The sequence below is a fragment of the Streptopelia decaocto genome, assembly GCF_964273445.1.
Source record: "Streptopelia decaocto genome assembly, chromosome: 13".
Classification (NCBI taxonomy): Eukaryota; Metazoa; Chordata; class Aves; order Columbiformes; family Columbidae; genus Streptopelia; species Streptopelia decaocto.
Window position 1 is genome coordinate 4810948 of NC_138668.1, and position 13987 is coordinate 4824934.

The window sequence follows — 13987 nt, forward strand, 5'->3', positions numbered from 1 at the left end:
AGGCGCTGGTCCTGGCCCCGCTCAGCGCGCTCAGGGTTGTGCTCGGCTCCCGGGCCCCAGGCCCGTGGCCGTGGTGCCGCCATGTCGCTGGGACACCCATGGCGGTGGGGCCTGCGGGCCCTGGATCCCACACACACCGCGGTTCTGGGGGCCCTATGACCAGGGTGAGCAGCCTGGGGGTGCCCTCTGTGTGCCCCCAACCACAGAGAGAAAAAAGGAAAGACAGAGGAGAAAAGAGAAAATAAATAAATAAAGCGCCCGTAGAGGGCGCTTCGGGTGGGGAGAAAAACTACGAATCCCGTCGTTCCCCGCGAAGGCGCATGCGTAGCGCCGGTGGGAGGGGACGCGCCGCGCGGTGCGCGGGGTCGGGCGATGATTGGTGCAGAGCGTTGTCAGTCAGGGCTACGCCCCGCCCCGCCGCGGCGGTGCCTGCCCCGGGCTCGGCGCGCGGCGCTCGGCGCTCGGCGCGCGCACCGGGACCCACACCGGGACCGGGACCCGCACCCGGGACCCGCAACCGGTACCGCCCCCCAACGGCACCGGCACCGCCCGCCCCGGGAGCGGCACCGGCACCGCCCGCCCCGGTACCGGCCCCGGGATCGCCGGCCCCGCCCGCCTCGCCCGGTACCGCGCCGCCACCGGCCCCACCATGATGAAGTTTCGGTTCCGGCGGCAGGGCGCCGACCCGCACCGCGACCGCCTCCGCCACGATCTCTTCGCCTTCAGCAAGGTGCGCCCGGGGCGGGGGGAGCGGCGGCGGCGGACCCCGGAGGGGTGGGGACCACAGGGAGTCACCGGGAGTGTCGGGCCGAGCCCGGGGAGCGGGGTGCGGGCTGTCCCCCCGGTGGCGCAGGCTCCGGTAGCCCCCGGGCGGGATGCTGCCCCGGGGAGGGGAGCAGTGCGCGGGGTACCGCCCCCCGGGGACCGGGGTGCAGCCCCGGGGGTGCGGCCGCGGTGTGGAGCCGCACAGCGGGACCCCCGGCTGCGCGGGGAGCAGGTCTGACCGCGGGGAGGGGGTGCCGCGGGGTGGCTGCATCCCCGCGGGTGGGTACCGGGACCCCAGGAGCAGGATGTGCCCCGGGGAGCAGGCGGGGGGGGCTGCTGTCCTCCCCTGGGGTGCAGGGTGCACCCCCTCCCGCACCCCAAGGGCACCCTGGGGCGGGATGCGACAGCCCCCTTACCAGGCACCACGGGGGTGAGGGCTCCCATAAGCATCCTGGTTCCCGTGCTGCCCCCATTTTTTGGGGTACCCCATGGCCCCCCCATCCCGTCTGACCCTGCAGCATCCCAGGCTGTGTGCCCCGTGTGGGGGCTCAGCCCCTTACCCCAAACACCCGTAGCACTGGGATATGGGGGGGCTGGACCCCCTACATCAGCAGGAAGAGCCATGGTAATGACCCCTGGGGCTGGGGGTCCCCTTGCACCCCAAGGACAGGGGCATCAGAGGCCCAGAGCTTTGTCCCCCTGCCAGCACCAGGGAGGTTTCCTGCTTGGCCCCCTCATTCAGGATGGGGACCCCCCTGGGGCTTGTCAAATGACCTGGGGATCCCACCAGCCCTTGGGTGCTGGACCCTTCCCCAGCAGGACGGGCTGTGCTGGGAGTGCCTGGCTGGGGGTCCGTGTTCCCTATCCCAGGACCCCCGCGGTGGTGGGACCATCGCCTTGCCATGGCCATGGGGACTGGAGAAAACTGACAGCAGCCCCAGACTGTGTCTGTCCGTTTGTCCGTCCTTCAGCAGCAGCGCGGCACTGGTTGTTTGCCAGGCACTCGCTCAAACTCATGGTGGGGACCCCCAGCTTGCCCTGCAGCGGTGCTGGGCTGGAGGTGCGGGGTGTGCTGCGGTGGGGGGGTCACAGCCGGCACCCACAGCCCTGTCACCCCAAACTCCCCGCTGTGGGCAAGGGTCTGGCTGAGGTGCAGAGCTCAGCCCAACCAGAGCCCCTCACTTTTGGGACAGAGGATCCCATGGCTAGGTCCTGCCCAAGCAGGCGCTTTGGGGGGTCTGCGCCCGGCGGGGTGTCCTGGGGGGGCTGGGGAGCAGCCCCACTCCAGAGCTGGGGCCGCCAGCTGCCCACCTGCCTCCCATTAAGGGTTGTTTTTCCTCCCGAGTTCCAGATCTGCCGGGGATTTGCAGTAATTTGGCCGGGAACGTGCGTTGGCCGGGCCGGCACTGCCTGCCGGATGCGGCCCCGCGGCCGGGCGGGAGCAGGGAGGGCTGCCAGCAGGGTCCCCCATTCGGGGCTTGGGGAGCTGCATTTTGGGGAAGCATTGGGGGGTCTTTGCCAGGGTTGTCATATCAGTCCCCAACCTAAAGCATCATCAGGTTGTCCCCATGCTGCTCCCACCACCATCCTCTAGCATCCCAGGGGGATTTGGGGTGACCCTGCTTGGGGCTGCCACAGGGACCAGGAACCACAGGTGTCCGCTAACTCACCCCCCCAGCCCAGCTGGGACCCCCTGGGTGGGCTGGGGATGTTGTCACCCTCCCGAAGGTGGCCCTGGGGTGACGGTGGCTGTGCCAGCGGGTGTGCAAAGCCACCCCAGACAAAGGGAGCGGGTCAGGATCCGGCCAGTCTGGCTCCGGCGGCCTGCAAATCGTCTGATCCCGCCGTTGCCACTCAACCGAGCTGTCCCCAGGGCTGCTCCCCTGGGAGCCCCGTGGGCTGGGGCGGTGGGTGCCCCCCGCGTCCCCCCGCTGCCAGCTGGGCTGCCTCTCCCCAGCCAGCGAGTCCAGGCACGTCGTCACCGGCCGGGACTTCCTTGGGAAGGTGCCCGCGGGCAGCACGCTGCTCCGGTGGGGACGTCCCCGGTGCCGGCGGGTCCCGCTCGCCTGGTTTTGCCGCCCGGCACTGCGGACCCGTGGGGGACATCGTGGTGGGGGTCCCTGTGGGGCTGAGCTGGACCCTGCTCAGCCATCTGGGGGCATCCACACCTTGGGTGGGCAGTTTAGGGTGGGGGGTTCCTTCCCCAAGGTGCCAGTGGGCGGTGGGGTGTCCTGTGCAAGCTCAGACCTACTCCGGCCCTTGGTGTGGCTGTTGGGTTTGGTCTGTTTTGAGGGGTCAGGTGGAAATGGGGTGAGGACTGGTGTCCCCCCTCCCCAAGGACTTTCTCCTTGGTGGCATTGGGAGGCGTAGCAGCATCCTCATGGTCCTGCTTTGCAGGGATGAAGCTCAGGCTGGTGTGGGATGGAACCGTGGGGGCGAGAGGGGGTTTGAGTGGGCTCAGGGGTGGGGGGTCCCAGCTCTGACCTGCCTGTCCCTGCGGCAGACGGTGGAGCATGGGTTCCCCAGCCAGCCCAGCGCCCTGACCTACGACCCCATCCTGCGTGTCATGGCCATCGGCACCAAGGCGGGAGCCGTCAAGCTGTATCCTTTTCAAACCCCCGAGGGCAGGAGGTAAGGATCCCCCCCAGACACACACACACACACCCCCCAGCTGCCCCCATCCCAGGGACACTGGGAGACGTGGCCGTGCTGGCTCATCCGGCAGTGCCTCGTCCATCCAGCTGGGCTGCAGCTGGGCTGGAGAGGGGGGGACAGAGGAAGCCCCCGCCTTGCCCAAAACACCGAGGGAGCAGAGGGGCTTGACTGTCCTGGGCAGGGGGTGCTTCCCAGTGTCACCCCCCTTATCCCCGGGGGGCTCCTGGCCGTGCCACCTTTGGGAGGACAACACGGCGGCGGTTGCCGGATGAGCCCTGCAAGGGGCTGCAGGGCCTCTGGTCGGTTTGGCGCTGGGGTGGGGGGGCTGCAGCGGGCGCTGAGCCCGGTCCCGGGTGGGGGGCCGGGGGTGGGGGGGGCCGAGGGGGACGCGGGGCCTGGCCGGGCTTTGTTGCCGGCGGCGTGCAGGGAGACTTCAGCGGGCTGCTGGCGGGCGGCCAGGCCTGGATGCGGCCGCGCTCGGGGGGCCCCGCGCCGCAGGAATGTGGGGGGGGGCGCGGGGGCAGCTGCGCCCGCGTCGGGGTTGGGGTCAGAGTTGGGAGGGGGGGGCCACCGTGCTCCCCCTCCCCCAGGCCGGCGGCTCACTGCCTCCCGAGCACAAAGATGGCGGGTTTTGTTCTGCCGGGGCTGCCCCCGTGCCAGCCCCCGCCGCGACGTCGCCGGCCGCTCTGCTCGGCTGCCTCGCCACTGGGCACTGGCTGTGGCCACCCCCGCATCGAACCCTCGGGACCGCAGGGCTGATGCTGTGGGAGGCTGCGGAGCCGTGGGCATCCTCTACGGGGATGGTTTTGGGGTGGTACCCAACTCGGGGTTGGGACGGTCCTGCCCGTGACACTGTACCCGATGCCAGCGCTGCAGCCAGTGGCCACCCAGCCCTGCTCTGGTTGCCACTGAGAAGATGTCTCTGGAGGTTCACGGTGCCGGGCGAGGCGGCAGCTACAGCTGGCCTGACTGGTGCTACTGGTTAGTGGGGGCACCCATGGGTGCTCCCCGGCCGGGATGGGTGGATCCTGCTGCAGACAGCCCGGCATCGAGGGGCCTGGGGTGTCCCCTGGGGCAGCTGGGGGTCCCTGGGCTCAGACCGCCATCGTGGTGAGCCAGTGCCACCAGCGTTCCCCGCGGGCTGCCGGTCTTTGGGCCAGCAGCACCATTGGGTGGGGAAGTCCCTGAGCATGGGTGGCATCCCCCCTCCCCGCAGCACCCAGAGCCCCCTGTGTGCTCCCCCTGAACACCCCCATGTCTGGCCTCCCCAAAAACCTCCCTGGTTCTCTCCCGGCTCTGCCGGCTCGGCTGTGCCTGGTGCTGCCAGACAGCTCTTGCCTGTCGGTCTGGGCAGAGCCGCTGGGCCAGTTCTCAGCAGCGGGGGCAAGGACTGAGGGGCCAGCAGGCACAAACCCCCGGCACACGATGCGCCGAGCTGTAGCCACACCATGCACCGGTGATGCCATGCTTGGGGAAAGCGGCTTGCAGGGCTGGGGGGAGTGGCGGGTCGGGGGGCACTGTGTGGTGCCGGAGCTGCCCCCGGGTCCTGCCCCGGTTCCTGCATTGCCGGTGGAGGAGCCGGGACCAGTCGGGTGAGTGGGGCTGTGCCGGCGCATGCCGAACCCCACCCTGCCGCCGCTGCCTGCTGGGCTGGCCGGGGCTGCCGCAGGCACCTCTGCACGGCCACGGCCCTGCGGCTGAGGAAGAGGAGGGTGGCGTGGGCCAGCCTGGCCCTCGCACGCTCACCGGCTCCATCCTGACCTGTGGTGTCCCGGTTGGGGTGCCCTCTGCATCTCTGGGGTGCTGCTGGGGATGCTCAGCCCTGCCTCTCCCTGGGGCTAAACTGGCTCTTGTTTGCAGAACTGTGACCTGGGGGGGGATCCAGGGGGTCCAGGCATTCTCTGGGTTTGGGAGGGGGCAGCTCTACCCTCGTTACTTCTTTGACGACCGCCCCAGATATGGCGCGCCAGGTGTGGAGCTGACGGGCTTGCACAAGGAGATGGCCACTGTCACCCAGCTGCACTTCCTCCCTGGCCAGGTAGGTGGGTGGCCTTGGGGGGGCCTGGTGGCAGCTCCCCCAACCCTCCACCCACCCTGCTGTGTGTCCCCCCCCTCCCCCCAGGGCTGGCTCCTCTCCCTCCTGGATGACAACACGCTGCACCTCTGGGAGATCTGCCAGAAGGACGGCTGCTCCCACCTGGAAGAGACCCGCAGCTTCGGCCTCCCAGGACGCCCAGGGTCCGATAGCAATAAGTATTTGCCTGGGGGGGTCCCTAGCTGCCTCCTCCTCATGGGGATGCAGCTGAGAGTGATGCTGCTGCAGACTGGGAATGGCACGTGGGAGCAGCCATCAGTGGGATGGCAGCCAAGGTCCCCTCAGTGGTGGCTTCCCTGCTGGGATGCTCCCCCGATCCCAACTGGGATGCCGTGTTGGAGGGGAAACTCAGCCCTGGGCTTTTTATATGTGCTGGCAGCGCTGGAGGTGATTAATGGCTCTAATTGCTCTTAGCGCTGGTGCTGTCCCTGTTCCCATCCTTCTGGGCCAGCAGGGATGGGGATGCAGCATTGGGGCAGGGGAGGTTTGGGGTCTCTGTGCCGCTCCCCCAGACCCAGCCCGGGGCTGACGCAGCCCCTGCTCGCCCCCAGCTGCTCCCCCGGCATCACGCGGGTGACAGTGGTCCTGCCGATGGCCGCCGGCGCAGTGGCCTGCCTGGGCACGGAGGGCGGTGCGGTTTACTTTGTCACCCTGCCCGACCTGGTGCTGCTGGAGGACAAAACCCTGTTCCCGGATGAGGTCCTGCAGAGGTGAGCCCTGCCAGCCCCGCACCCCCTCCCCACCGCTCCCAGCCCCCCCTGAGCCTCCTATGTCGCCCCCCACTCAGTGTCCCCGATGAGTACCGCTGCGGGAAGGCGCTGGGGCCCGTGGAGTCCATCCAGGAGCACCCATGCGATGGTGGTCGGCTCCTCATCGGGTACAGCCGGGGGCTGGTGGCCCTCTGGGAGCAGAGCACACGAACCGTCCAGCACCTGTTCCTGGGGAACCAGGTACTGGGGCTGCTGGGGGAGCAGGGGAGGCTGTGGCCTCATGTGTCCCCCCCCATCCTGAGTGTTAACCCCCGCCATGTGTCCCTGCAGCAGCTGGAGAGCCTGGCCTGGGAGCAGAGCGGGAAGAGCATTGTCAGCTCCCACAGCGACGGCGGGTACATGGTGTGGGCAGTGGGTGACACCGGCCAGAGGACCCACCAGCCCGTCATGTCCACCATTCCCTACGGTACAGGGAGGAGGGGACTTGGGAGGGTTGGGGGCTGATCACCCCGTCCCAGCACCAGTGTTACAAGTGCAGGGTGTAAATCTTTATTTCAGGTCCATTTCCATGCAAAGCCATCAGCAAAATCCTCTGGCGGACCTGCGAGTCGGGGTATGTCCCTGTGGAATGGGGGGATGCTGCTCTGGCATGAACCCTCCCAGCAGCCATGCTGGGCTGGTGATGGGCACAGGGCAGGGGGACATGGGCTGTGGGGGAAGATGCCCCATGGGGTATGGGGTCTGATGGAGGCTGCTTCACCCTCCCAGGAACCCCTTCATCATCTTCAGCGGGGGGATGCCACGGGCCAGCTATGGTGACAGGCACTGTGTCACCGTGCTGCAGGGCCAGACCCTGGCCACGCTGGACTTCACCTCCCGCGTCATCGACTTCTTCACCGTGCAGAGTGCTCAGACGCCTGAGGGAGGTACGTCCTGCTGGGGAGGGGGTGATGGGGGCGTCTCTGCTGGCAGCAGCCGTGCAGTGGTGGATGCCCCATCCCTGGAGACATCCCAGGCCAGGCTGGACGGGGCTCTGAGCAACCTGAGCTGGTGAAGATGTCCCTGCTCATGGCAGGGGTGGCACTGGATGAACTGGGAAGGTCCCTTCCAACCCAAACCATTCTATGTCCCCCCGGTCCCCAGGCTTTGAGAACCCGCGTGCCCTTGTGGTGCTGGTGGAGGAGGAGCTGGTGGCCATCGACCTGCAGACGCCGGGCTGGCCCGCCATCCCCGCGCCCTACCTGGCACCGCTCCACTCCTCCGCCATCACCTGCTCCTGCCATGTCTCCAATGTGCCCCTCAAACTCTGGGAGAGGATCATCAGCGCCGGCGAGCAGCAGAGCCCCCGGCTGTCCTCTGCAGTGAGTGATGGGGGTCCCTGAGCCCCCCAGGAAGGGCTGGTGGAGGGGTGATGCTTGTTCCCACTCCCTGCAGATGGTCTCACTCCATCCCTCCCTCCATCCCTCCAGGCTTGGCCCATCGACGGGGGGAAGAACCTGGCCCAGGAGCCCACGCAGAGGGGGCTGCTCCTCACCGGGTGAGTGGCCTGGCAGTGGGGAGGGGGGGTCCTGGGAAACCCAAAATTCACCAGGTGGGAGGATTAGGGGAGACATTCTCAGTACCTTCCCATGGGATGGAGTGGTGGGAGTGGGATGTGGGGGGCTCTGGCTGCTCCTATCAGGTGGGCTGACCCTCCGTCTTGTTCAGCTTGGTGGCTGGGTAGGAGTGTGTCACCCGCTGCGTTGTCCCCCTCCCCGTCCCCCCTCCTGGCACGCACACAGGCGGCTCTTGTTAGCCGGGCAGATGTCAGGGCCCTGCGCTAACAGGGCCTCCCTGTGTCCCCCCCAGGCACGAGGATGGCACGGTGCGGTTCTGGGACGCCTCGGGGGTCTCCCTGAAGCCCCTCTACAAGTTGGGCACTGCCAGCATCTTCCAGACGGACTGCGAGCACAACGACAGCCTCAACCAGACGGGCGAGGAGGAGTGGCCGCCTTTCCGCAAGGTGAGGTCCCTGAGGTTGAGGGGACACTGGTGAGGTCCCCAGGGTGGCGGGACGCTGCAGTGGACCCCAGCAGCCCACTGCCTTTGCCACACCAGGGGGGACAAGCCCAGAGCTGGGCACAGAGGATGCACCCGGCGGAGCCATCACTGCTGCGCCCGGGGACGTGTCCCCTGGCGCGGGGCACAGCTGCTGTGTGACGCCCCATGGGGACACAAGGGACACTTGTTCCTTGTGTCCCATCTCGCGGGTCCGCTCCGGTGTCGGGGGAGAGCCAGGGGACACGTGGGGACAGACGTTTCCTGGGCGTGATGCCCAGAGCGGCCCGTGCCCTGCAGCCGGTGGCTGCCAGCTGCTGGGGGGGACAAGGGGGTGCACGGGGGAGACTGCTTTGCAGCTGTGTGAAGGTGCCAACCCCTCCAATCCCCCCCGCAGGTTGGCTGCTTTGATCCCTACAGTGATGACCCACGCCTGGGTGTGCAGAAGATCGCACTCTGCAAGTACACGGCCAAGATGGTGGTGGCTGGCACAGCAGGGCAGGTAGGGTGGGGGGACACCTGAGCACCCCATTGGGGTAACATGGCACTGGTGAGGCCCAACCTCAAACCCTGGGGTCAGTTTTGGGCCGCTCACAACAAGAAAGCCCTTGAGGTGCTGGAGCGAGTTGAGAGAAGGGAACGGAGCTGGTGAGGGGCCGGAGCACAAGTGTGATGGGAGCGGCTGAGGGACCTGGGGGGTTCAGCTGGAGAACAGGAGCTGAGGGGAGACCTTCTGATCTCTGAACTGCCTGAAAGGAGCTTGGAGCCAGGGGGGGTCGGGCTCTGCTCCCCAGGAACAAGCGCCAGGACCAGAGGAAACGGCCTCAAGTTGCGCCAGGGGAGGTTGAGGTTGGATCTGGGGAACAATTTCTTCCCCAAAGGGCTGTGGGGCATTGGAACAGGCTGCCCAGGGCAGTGCTGGAGTCACCATCCCTGGAGCAGTTGAACAGACGGAGATGAGGTTCTCAGGGACATGGGGTAATGCCAGGGGTGGGGTAACGGTTGGACTCAGTGATCTGGAGGGTCTTTTCCAACCAAAATGATTCTATGATTCTATTCTATGACGCCCACACCTGTCTGTGAAGGGATCCCACCCATGGAGTTTGGTCCCCAGCTTGCAGCAGGGTGACTGTCCTTGTCCTGGGCTGGCACATGTGCCCCACCATCCCTGCTTGTCCCCTTCAGGTGCTGGTGATGGAACTGAGCGATGAGAAGTCAGAGCACACGGTCAGCGTGGCCACCGTGGACCTGCTGCAGGACCGCGAGGGCTTCACCTGGAAGGGCCACGACCGGCTGGCGCCCAGGAACGGGCCCCTGCCCTTCGCCCCCGGCTTCCAGCCCAGCGTCCTGGTGCAGTGCGTCCCCCCCGCTGCCGTCACTGCCGTCACCCTCCACTCCGAGTGGAACCTGGTGGCATTTGGCACCAGCCACGGCTTTGGACTCTTCGATTATTACCGGCGCAACCCCGTGCTGGCAAGGTACGGGGGGATTTCGGTGCTGGGTAGAGATGCGGTGCGGGTCCAGGTGCTGAGCAGCTTTGGTGCCCACAGGTGTACGCTGCACCCAAATGACTCGCTGGCCATGGAGGGGCCCCTGTCCCGTGTGAAGTCCCTCAAGAAGTCCCTGCGCCAATCCTTCCGCCGCATCCGTAAGAGCCGCGTCTCGGGCAAGAAGCGGCTCAACGCCAGCAGCCCCTCCAGCAAGGTGAACAGAGGGGGGCCCCCATGGCTGCTCCTTGGCCCCGCTGGACAGGGACTGACCCCCGTGTCCCACTCCCCAGGTGCACGAAGCCAACGCGCAGCTGGCCGAGCAGGCGGGACCCCACGAGGTGGAGATGACGCCTGTGCAGCGGCGGATCGAGCCCCGCTCAGCTGACGACTCGCTCTCGGGGGTGGTGCGATGCCTCTACTTCGCGGACACCTTCCTCCGAGATGGTGAGACCTCCCCCTTTCCTGGGAAAAGCCCCCGAGCTGGGTCTGGCTGGTCCTGTTCTATAGGCAGGGGGCTCTGACGCTGCTCTTGTCCCCTCAGCCGCCCACCATGGCCCCACAATGTGGGCAGGGACCAACTCGGGCTCAGTCTTCGCCTACGCCCTGGAGGTGCCATCGCAGGAGAAGTTTTCGGAGCGGGCGGTGGAGGCGGTGCTGGGGAAGGAGATCCAGCTGATGCACCGGGCGCCGGTGGTGGCCATTGCCGTGCTGGACGGGCGGGGGAACCCCCTGCCCGAACCCTATGAGGTGTCACGGGACCTGGCCAAGGCCCCTGACATGCAGGGGAGTCACTCCATGCTCATCTCCTCCGAGGAGCAGTTCAAGGTGAGCCTGGCAGGGGCCACCCACAACGTGTCCCCTGTCCTCTCTGGGTGTCTGCATCGCCTCAGGTGCAAGGATAGGGCTGGAGGTGACTGGCCAGGTCCTGGGGCACTCCTGTGTGTCCCTGGCGTGGAGCCTCCAAGGGCTCCCATGGCGGGAGGCTGCTCGGGTGTCCCCAAAAACCCTGCAAGTTCCTGTTCTCCCCCAACAAATGACTCCTCTCAACCCCCCAGGTCTTCACACTGCCCAAAGTGAGCGCCAAGACCAAGTTCAAGCTGACGGCACACGAGGGCTGCCGGGTGCGGAAGGTGGCCCTGGTGAGCTTGGCCAGCGCCAGCTCTGAGGATCGGCTGGAGAACTGCCTGGCCTGTCTCACCAACCTGGGGGACATCCACATCTTCACCGTCCCCGGCCTACGGCCCCAGGTCCACTATGGCTGCATCCGCAAGGAGGACATCAGCGGCATCGCCTCCTGCGTCTTCACCAAGCACGGCCAGGGTGAGGCCACCAGACCTGGGCTGGGGGTGATGGTCCTGGTAGATCACAGAGTCCCAGGGTCGTTGGGGTTGGCAGTGACCTCTGGAGGTCATCCAGTCCAACCCACCTGCTAAAGCAGGTTCACCCAGAGCAGATCGCACGGGGTCGTGTCCGGGCGGGTTTGAATGTCTCCAGAGAAGGAGACTCCACGACCTCTCTGGACAGCCTGTTCCAGGGCTCTGGCAGCTCAAAGGAAATAAGTTTCTCATATTCAGATGGAACCTCCTGTGTTGCAGTCTGTGCCTATTGCCCCTCATCCTGTCGCTGGGCACCACCGAAGAGTCTGGTCCATCTGACACCCACCCTGGAGATATTTCATAGAACCATAGAATATCCTCAGTTTGAAGGGACATACAAGGATCACGGAGTCCAACTCCTGTCTCTGCACAGGACAACCCCACAGTTCACACCACGTGTCTGAGGATGTTGTCCAGTGTCTTCTTGAACACTGTCAGGCTTGAATATTGTCAGCATCAATAAGATCCTCTCGCAGCCTTCTCTTCTCCAGCTGAACAGACCCAGATCTCAGCCTTTCCCCAGAGATGTGACATCATCCCTGGCTGCAGCCCCACAGAAGGTTTTTGTTGTCCCTCCCCATTCCAGGTTTCTACCTAATTTCGCCATCTGAGTTTGAGCGCTTCTCGCTGAGCGCCAGGAACGTGACGGAGCCGCTGTGCCGGCTCGAGGTCGCCCGGCTCCAGGACACCTCCTGCCTCAGGTGAGATGTGTCCCCGGGGGCTTTGCCCCTCCAGCACCCCAGTGCCCCCACCCCGTGGCACCGGCTCTGGCGGTAACTTCTCCCTGTGTCCCTTCCAGCAACAGCTCGATGGCGACGCCGAAACTGCCACAGGCGAATGGCACCCACGTCCCACACAGCCCTGAGGGCCAGCACTCCCCCAGTGACAGTGACAGTGAGTGACTGCCCTGTCCCTGCCATGTCCCCCGTGACCCCACAGCTGCCCCCCAGCCTCCCTGTCTCCCCAGGGTCCCCCGAGGAGCACCCGGCCGCCTTCTCGCCCGGCCCCATTGACTCCCCCAACAGCAGCCTGGAGAACCCGCTGGACACCACCGGGGACATCACCGTGGAGGAAGTGAAGGATTTCCTGGCGTAAGTCAGGGGGGTGATGGTGTAACCAGCACCGAGGGGTCATAGGGGTGTCCCCGGCCACCCCTCATCCCACTCTGTCCCACAGGTCCTCAGAGGAAGCCGAGAAGAACCTGAGGAACGTCAGTGAAGAGGAGGCCCGGCCGGCGGGGATCCTCATTAAGTGAGGTGTGTGGGGGGCTGGAGGGGTCCCAAGTGGGCACAGGGGTGGGAAGGAGGCTGGAGCATGGACAGGATTGGTCTGTTCTCCCAAGTAACAAGTGACAGGATGAGATGAAATGGCCTCAAGTTGCACCAGGGGAGGTCGAGGTTGGATCTTGGGAACAATTTCTTCCCCAAAGGGTTGTCGGGCATTGGAACAGGCTGCCCAGGGCAGTGCTGGAGTCACCATCCCTGTTGAACAGACAGAGATGAGGTTCTCAGGGACATGGGGTAGTGCCAGGGGTTGGTTAACAGTTGGACTCGATGATCTTGAGGGTCTCTTTCAGCCAAAGTGATTCCATGATTCCATGACACGGCTCTGGCTGCAAACCCCATGGAGCTGGGACGGTTCGGAGCTGGGATGCCCCGGCATCCCTGGGGCTTGTAGAGGCGTGGGGAGTATAGTGGGGAGGGCTGCATGTCCTGGAGACCCCCAGGTCCAATTCTCAGGGGCTGTTCCCCTCACAGGCACTGCTGGCACCCGCTGTTGCCCCAGCCCATCTCGGTGCTCGGATTCCCGGGACGTGTGACTCGACTGGACCCCCCCGCACCCCCTCCCCACGTAACATAGACTCGTCTCTTCTCTAACCTCCGCACCAGCCGCTGGCGCAGCCCCGGCTCCGGCACGGTCCCCCCACCTCCTCCCCGACCCCCTGAGCCAGGACCGTGGGGCACAAACTCTTCCCGGGGAAGATAATTTTCTTTTTTATATGCAGTCGAGTGTCACTGTCCCCAGCTCCAGAGCCCCCTCCCAGGGGGTGCTGCTGCTTCCCTGGCTACACGGGGAGGGCTGGGGCTTGTGAACCCCACCTTGTCCCCAGTTTTTGGTCCCTTGGGAAGGTGGGGGGCCGGGAGCCCCCAGGCAGGGTCCCTCCATCCCCTGGTCTGTGTTTACATGCCCGGCTCCCTGCAGTTTACAGCCCTGTCCCCTTCCCGGGGGTAGCCCAGCGTGGACCCCCTGGCTACCAGGTGGGCACTGGAGGGCTTGAACAGCCCGGGGGGGACACGGTGGGGAGGTCACAAATGGCCTTTTTCTCTTAGTGGCTTCTCCAAGGGCTATTCTCCGTGTTGGGCTCAGTGCCTGCGGCTCCTTTGTGACACTAATTCCTGCCACCGGTGGGTTGTGGCGGGGGGGAATGCGCTGTGGGGGGACCCACCGGCTCCTGGCCCCCTCCTGCCCCACCCTGGGGGTCTCATTGTGCCAAATCCCACCCCCCATCCCCAAGACTCCCCAGCCTTGTCCTTGCAGGGGCTGCGGTGACACTGTCCCTGTCCCTATGTGGCTCTGGGGCTCAGCCTCTCTCCTTTTGGGGACCTGGGGCCATTTTGGACCCCCCCACCCCGGGCTCTCTTGCGGTACGTGTGTGGCTGGGGGGGGGGCAGCGCTACCCCGGCTCTGTCGCTGCTGGCCGGGGCTGTAGTGTCCCTGGTAGAACCCCCCCCCACCTCATCTTGGTTTTTTTTTGTTTTTGTTTTTGGTAAGATGAATTTAGCATTTAGTTATTAAAAATACTGGTTTTTAATATTGAAAATAAAGCATTTAATATCATCTGCCTGGGCCGCAGGTATT

At 65.8% G+C, this 13987-nt stretch overlaps 1 protein-coding gene across 1 annotated transcript; it reads left to right on the top strand.

Annotated features, from left to right (window-relative positions):
* The first annotated feature begins 420 nt into the window (after nt 1–420).
* LLGL1 (LLGL scribble cell polarity complex component 1) lies at nt 421–13781 on the top strand. The gene is made up of 23 exons (XM_082064280.1): nt 421–730; nt 3269–3366; nt 5377–5458; nt 5543–5658; nt 6067–6225; nt 6303–6465; nt 6556–6691; nt 6784–6838; nt 6994–7151; nt 7369–7586; nt 7695–7762; nt 8074–8227; nt 8660–8764; nt 9448–9740; nt 9813–9966; nt 10043–10196; nt 10294–10577; nt 10808–11072; nt 11715–11829; nt 11928–12022; nt 12096–12219; nt 12305–12384; nt 12886–13781. Exons 1-22 carry the CDS (start codon nt 650–652, stop codon nt 12381–12383), a joined length of 3156 nt encoding a protein of 1051 aa, XP_081920406.1. The 5' UTR covers nt 421–649; the 3' UTR covers nt 12384; nt 12886–13781.
* Nucleotides 13782–13987: the final 206 nt, after the last annotated feature.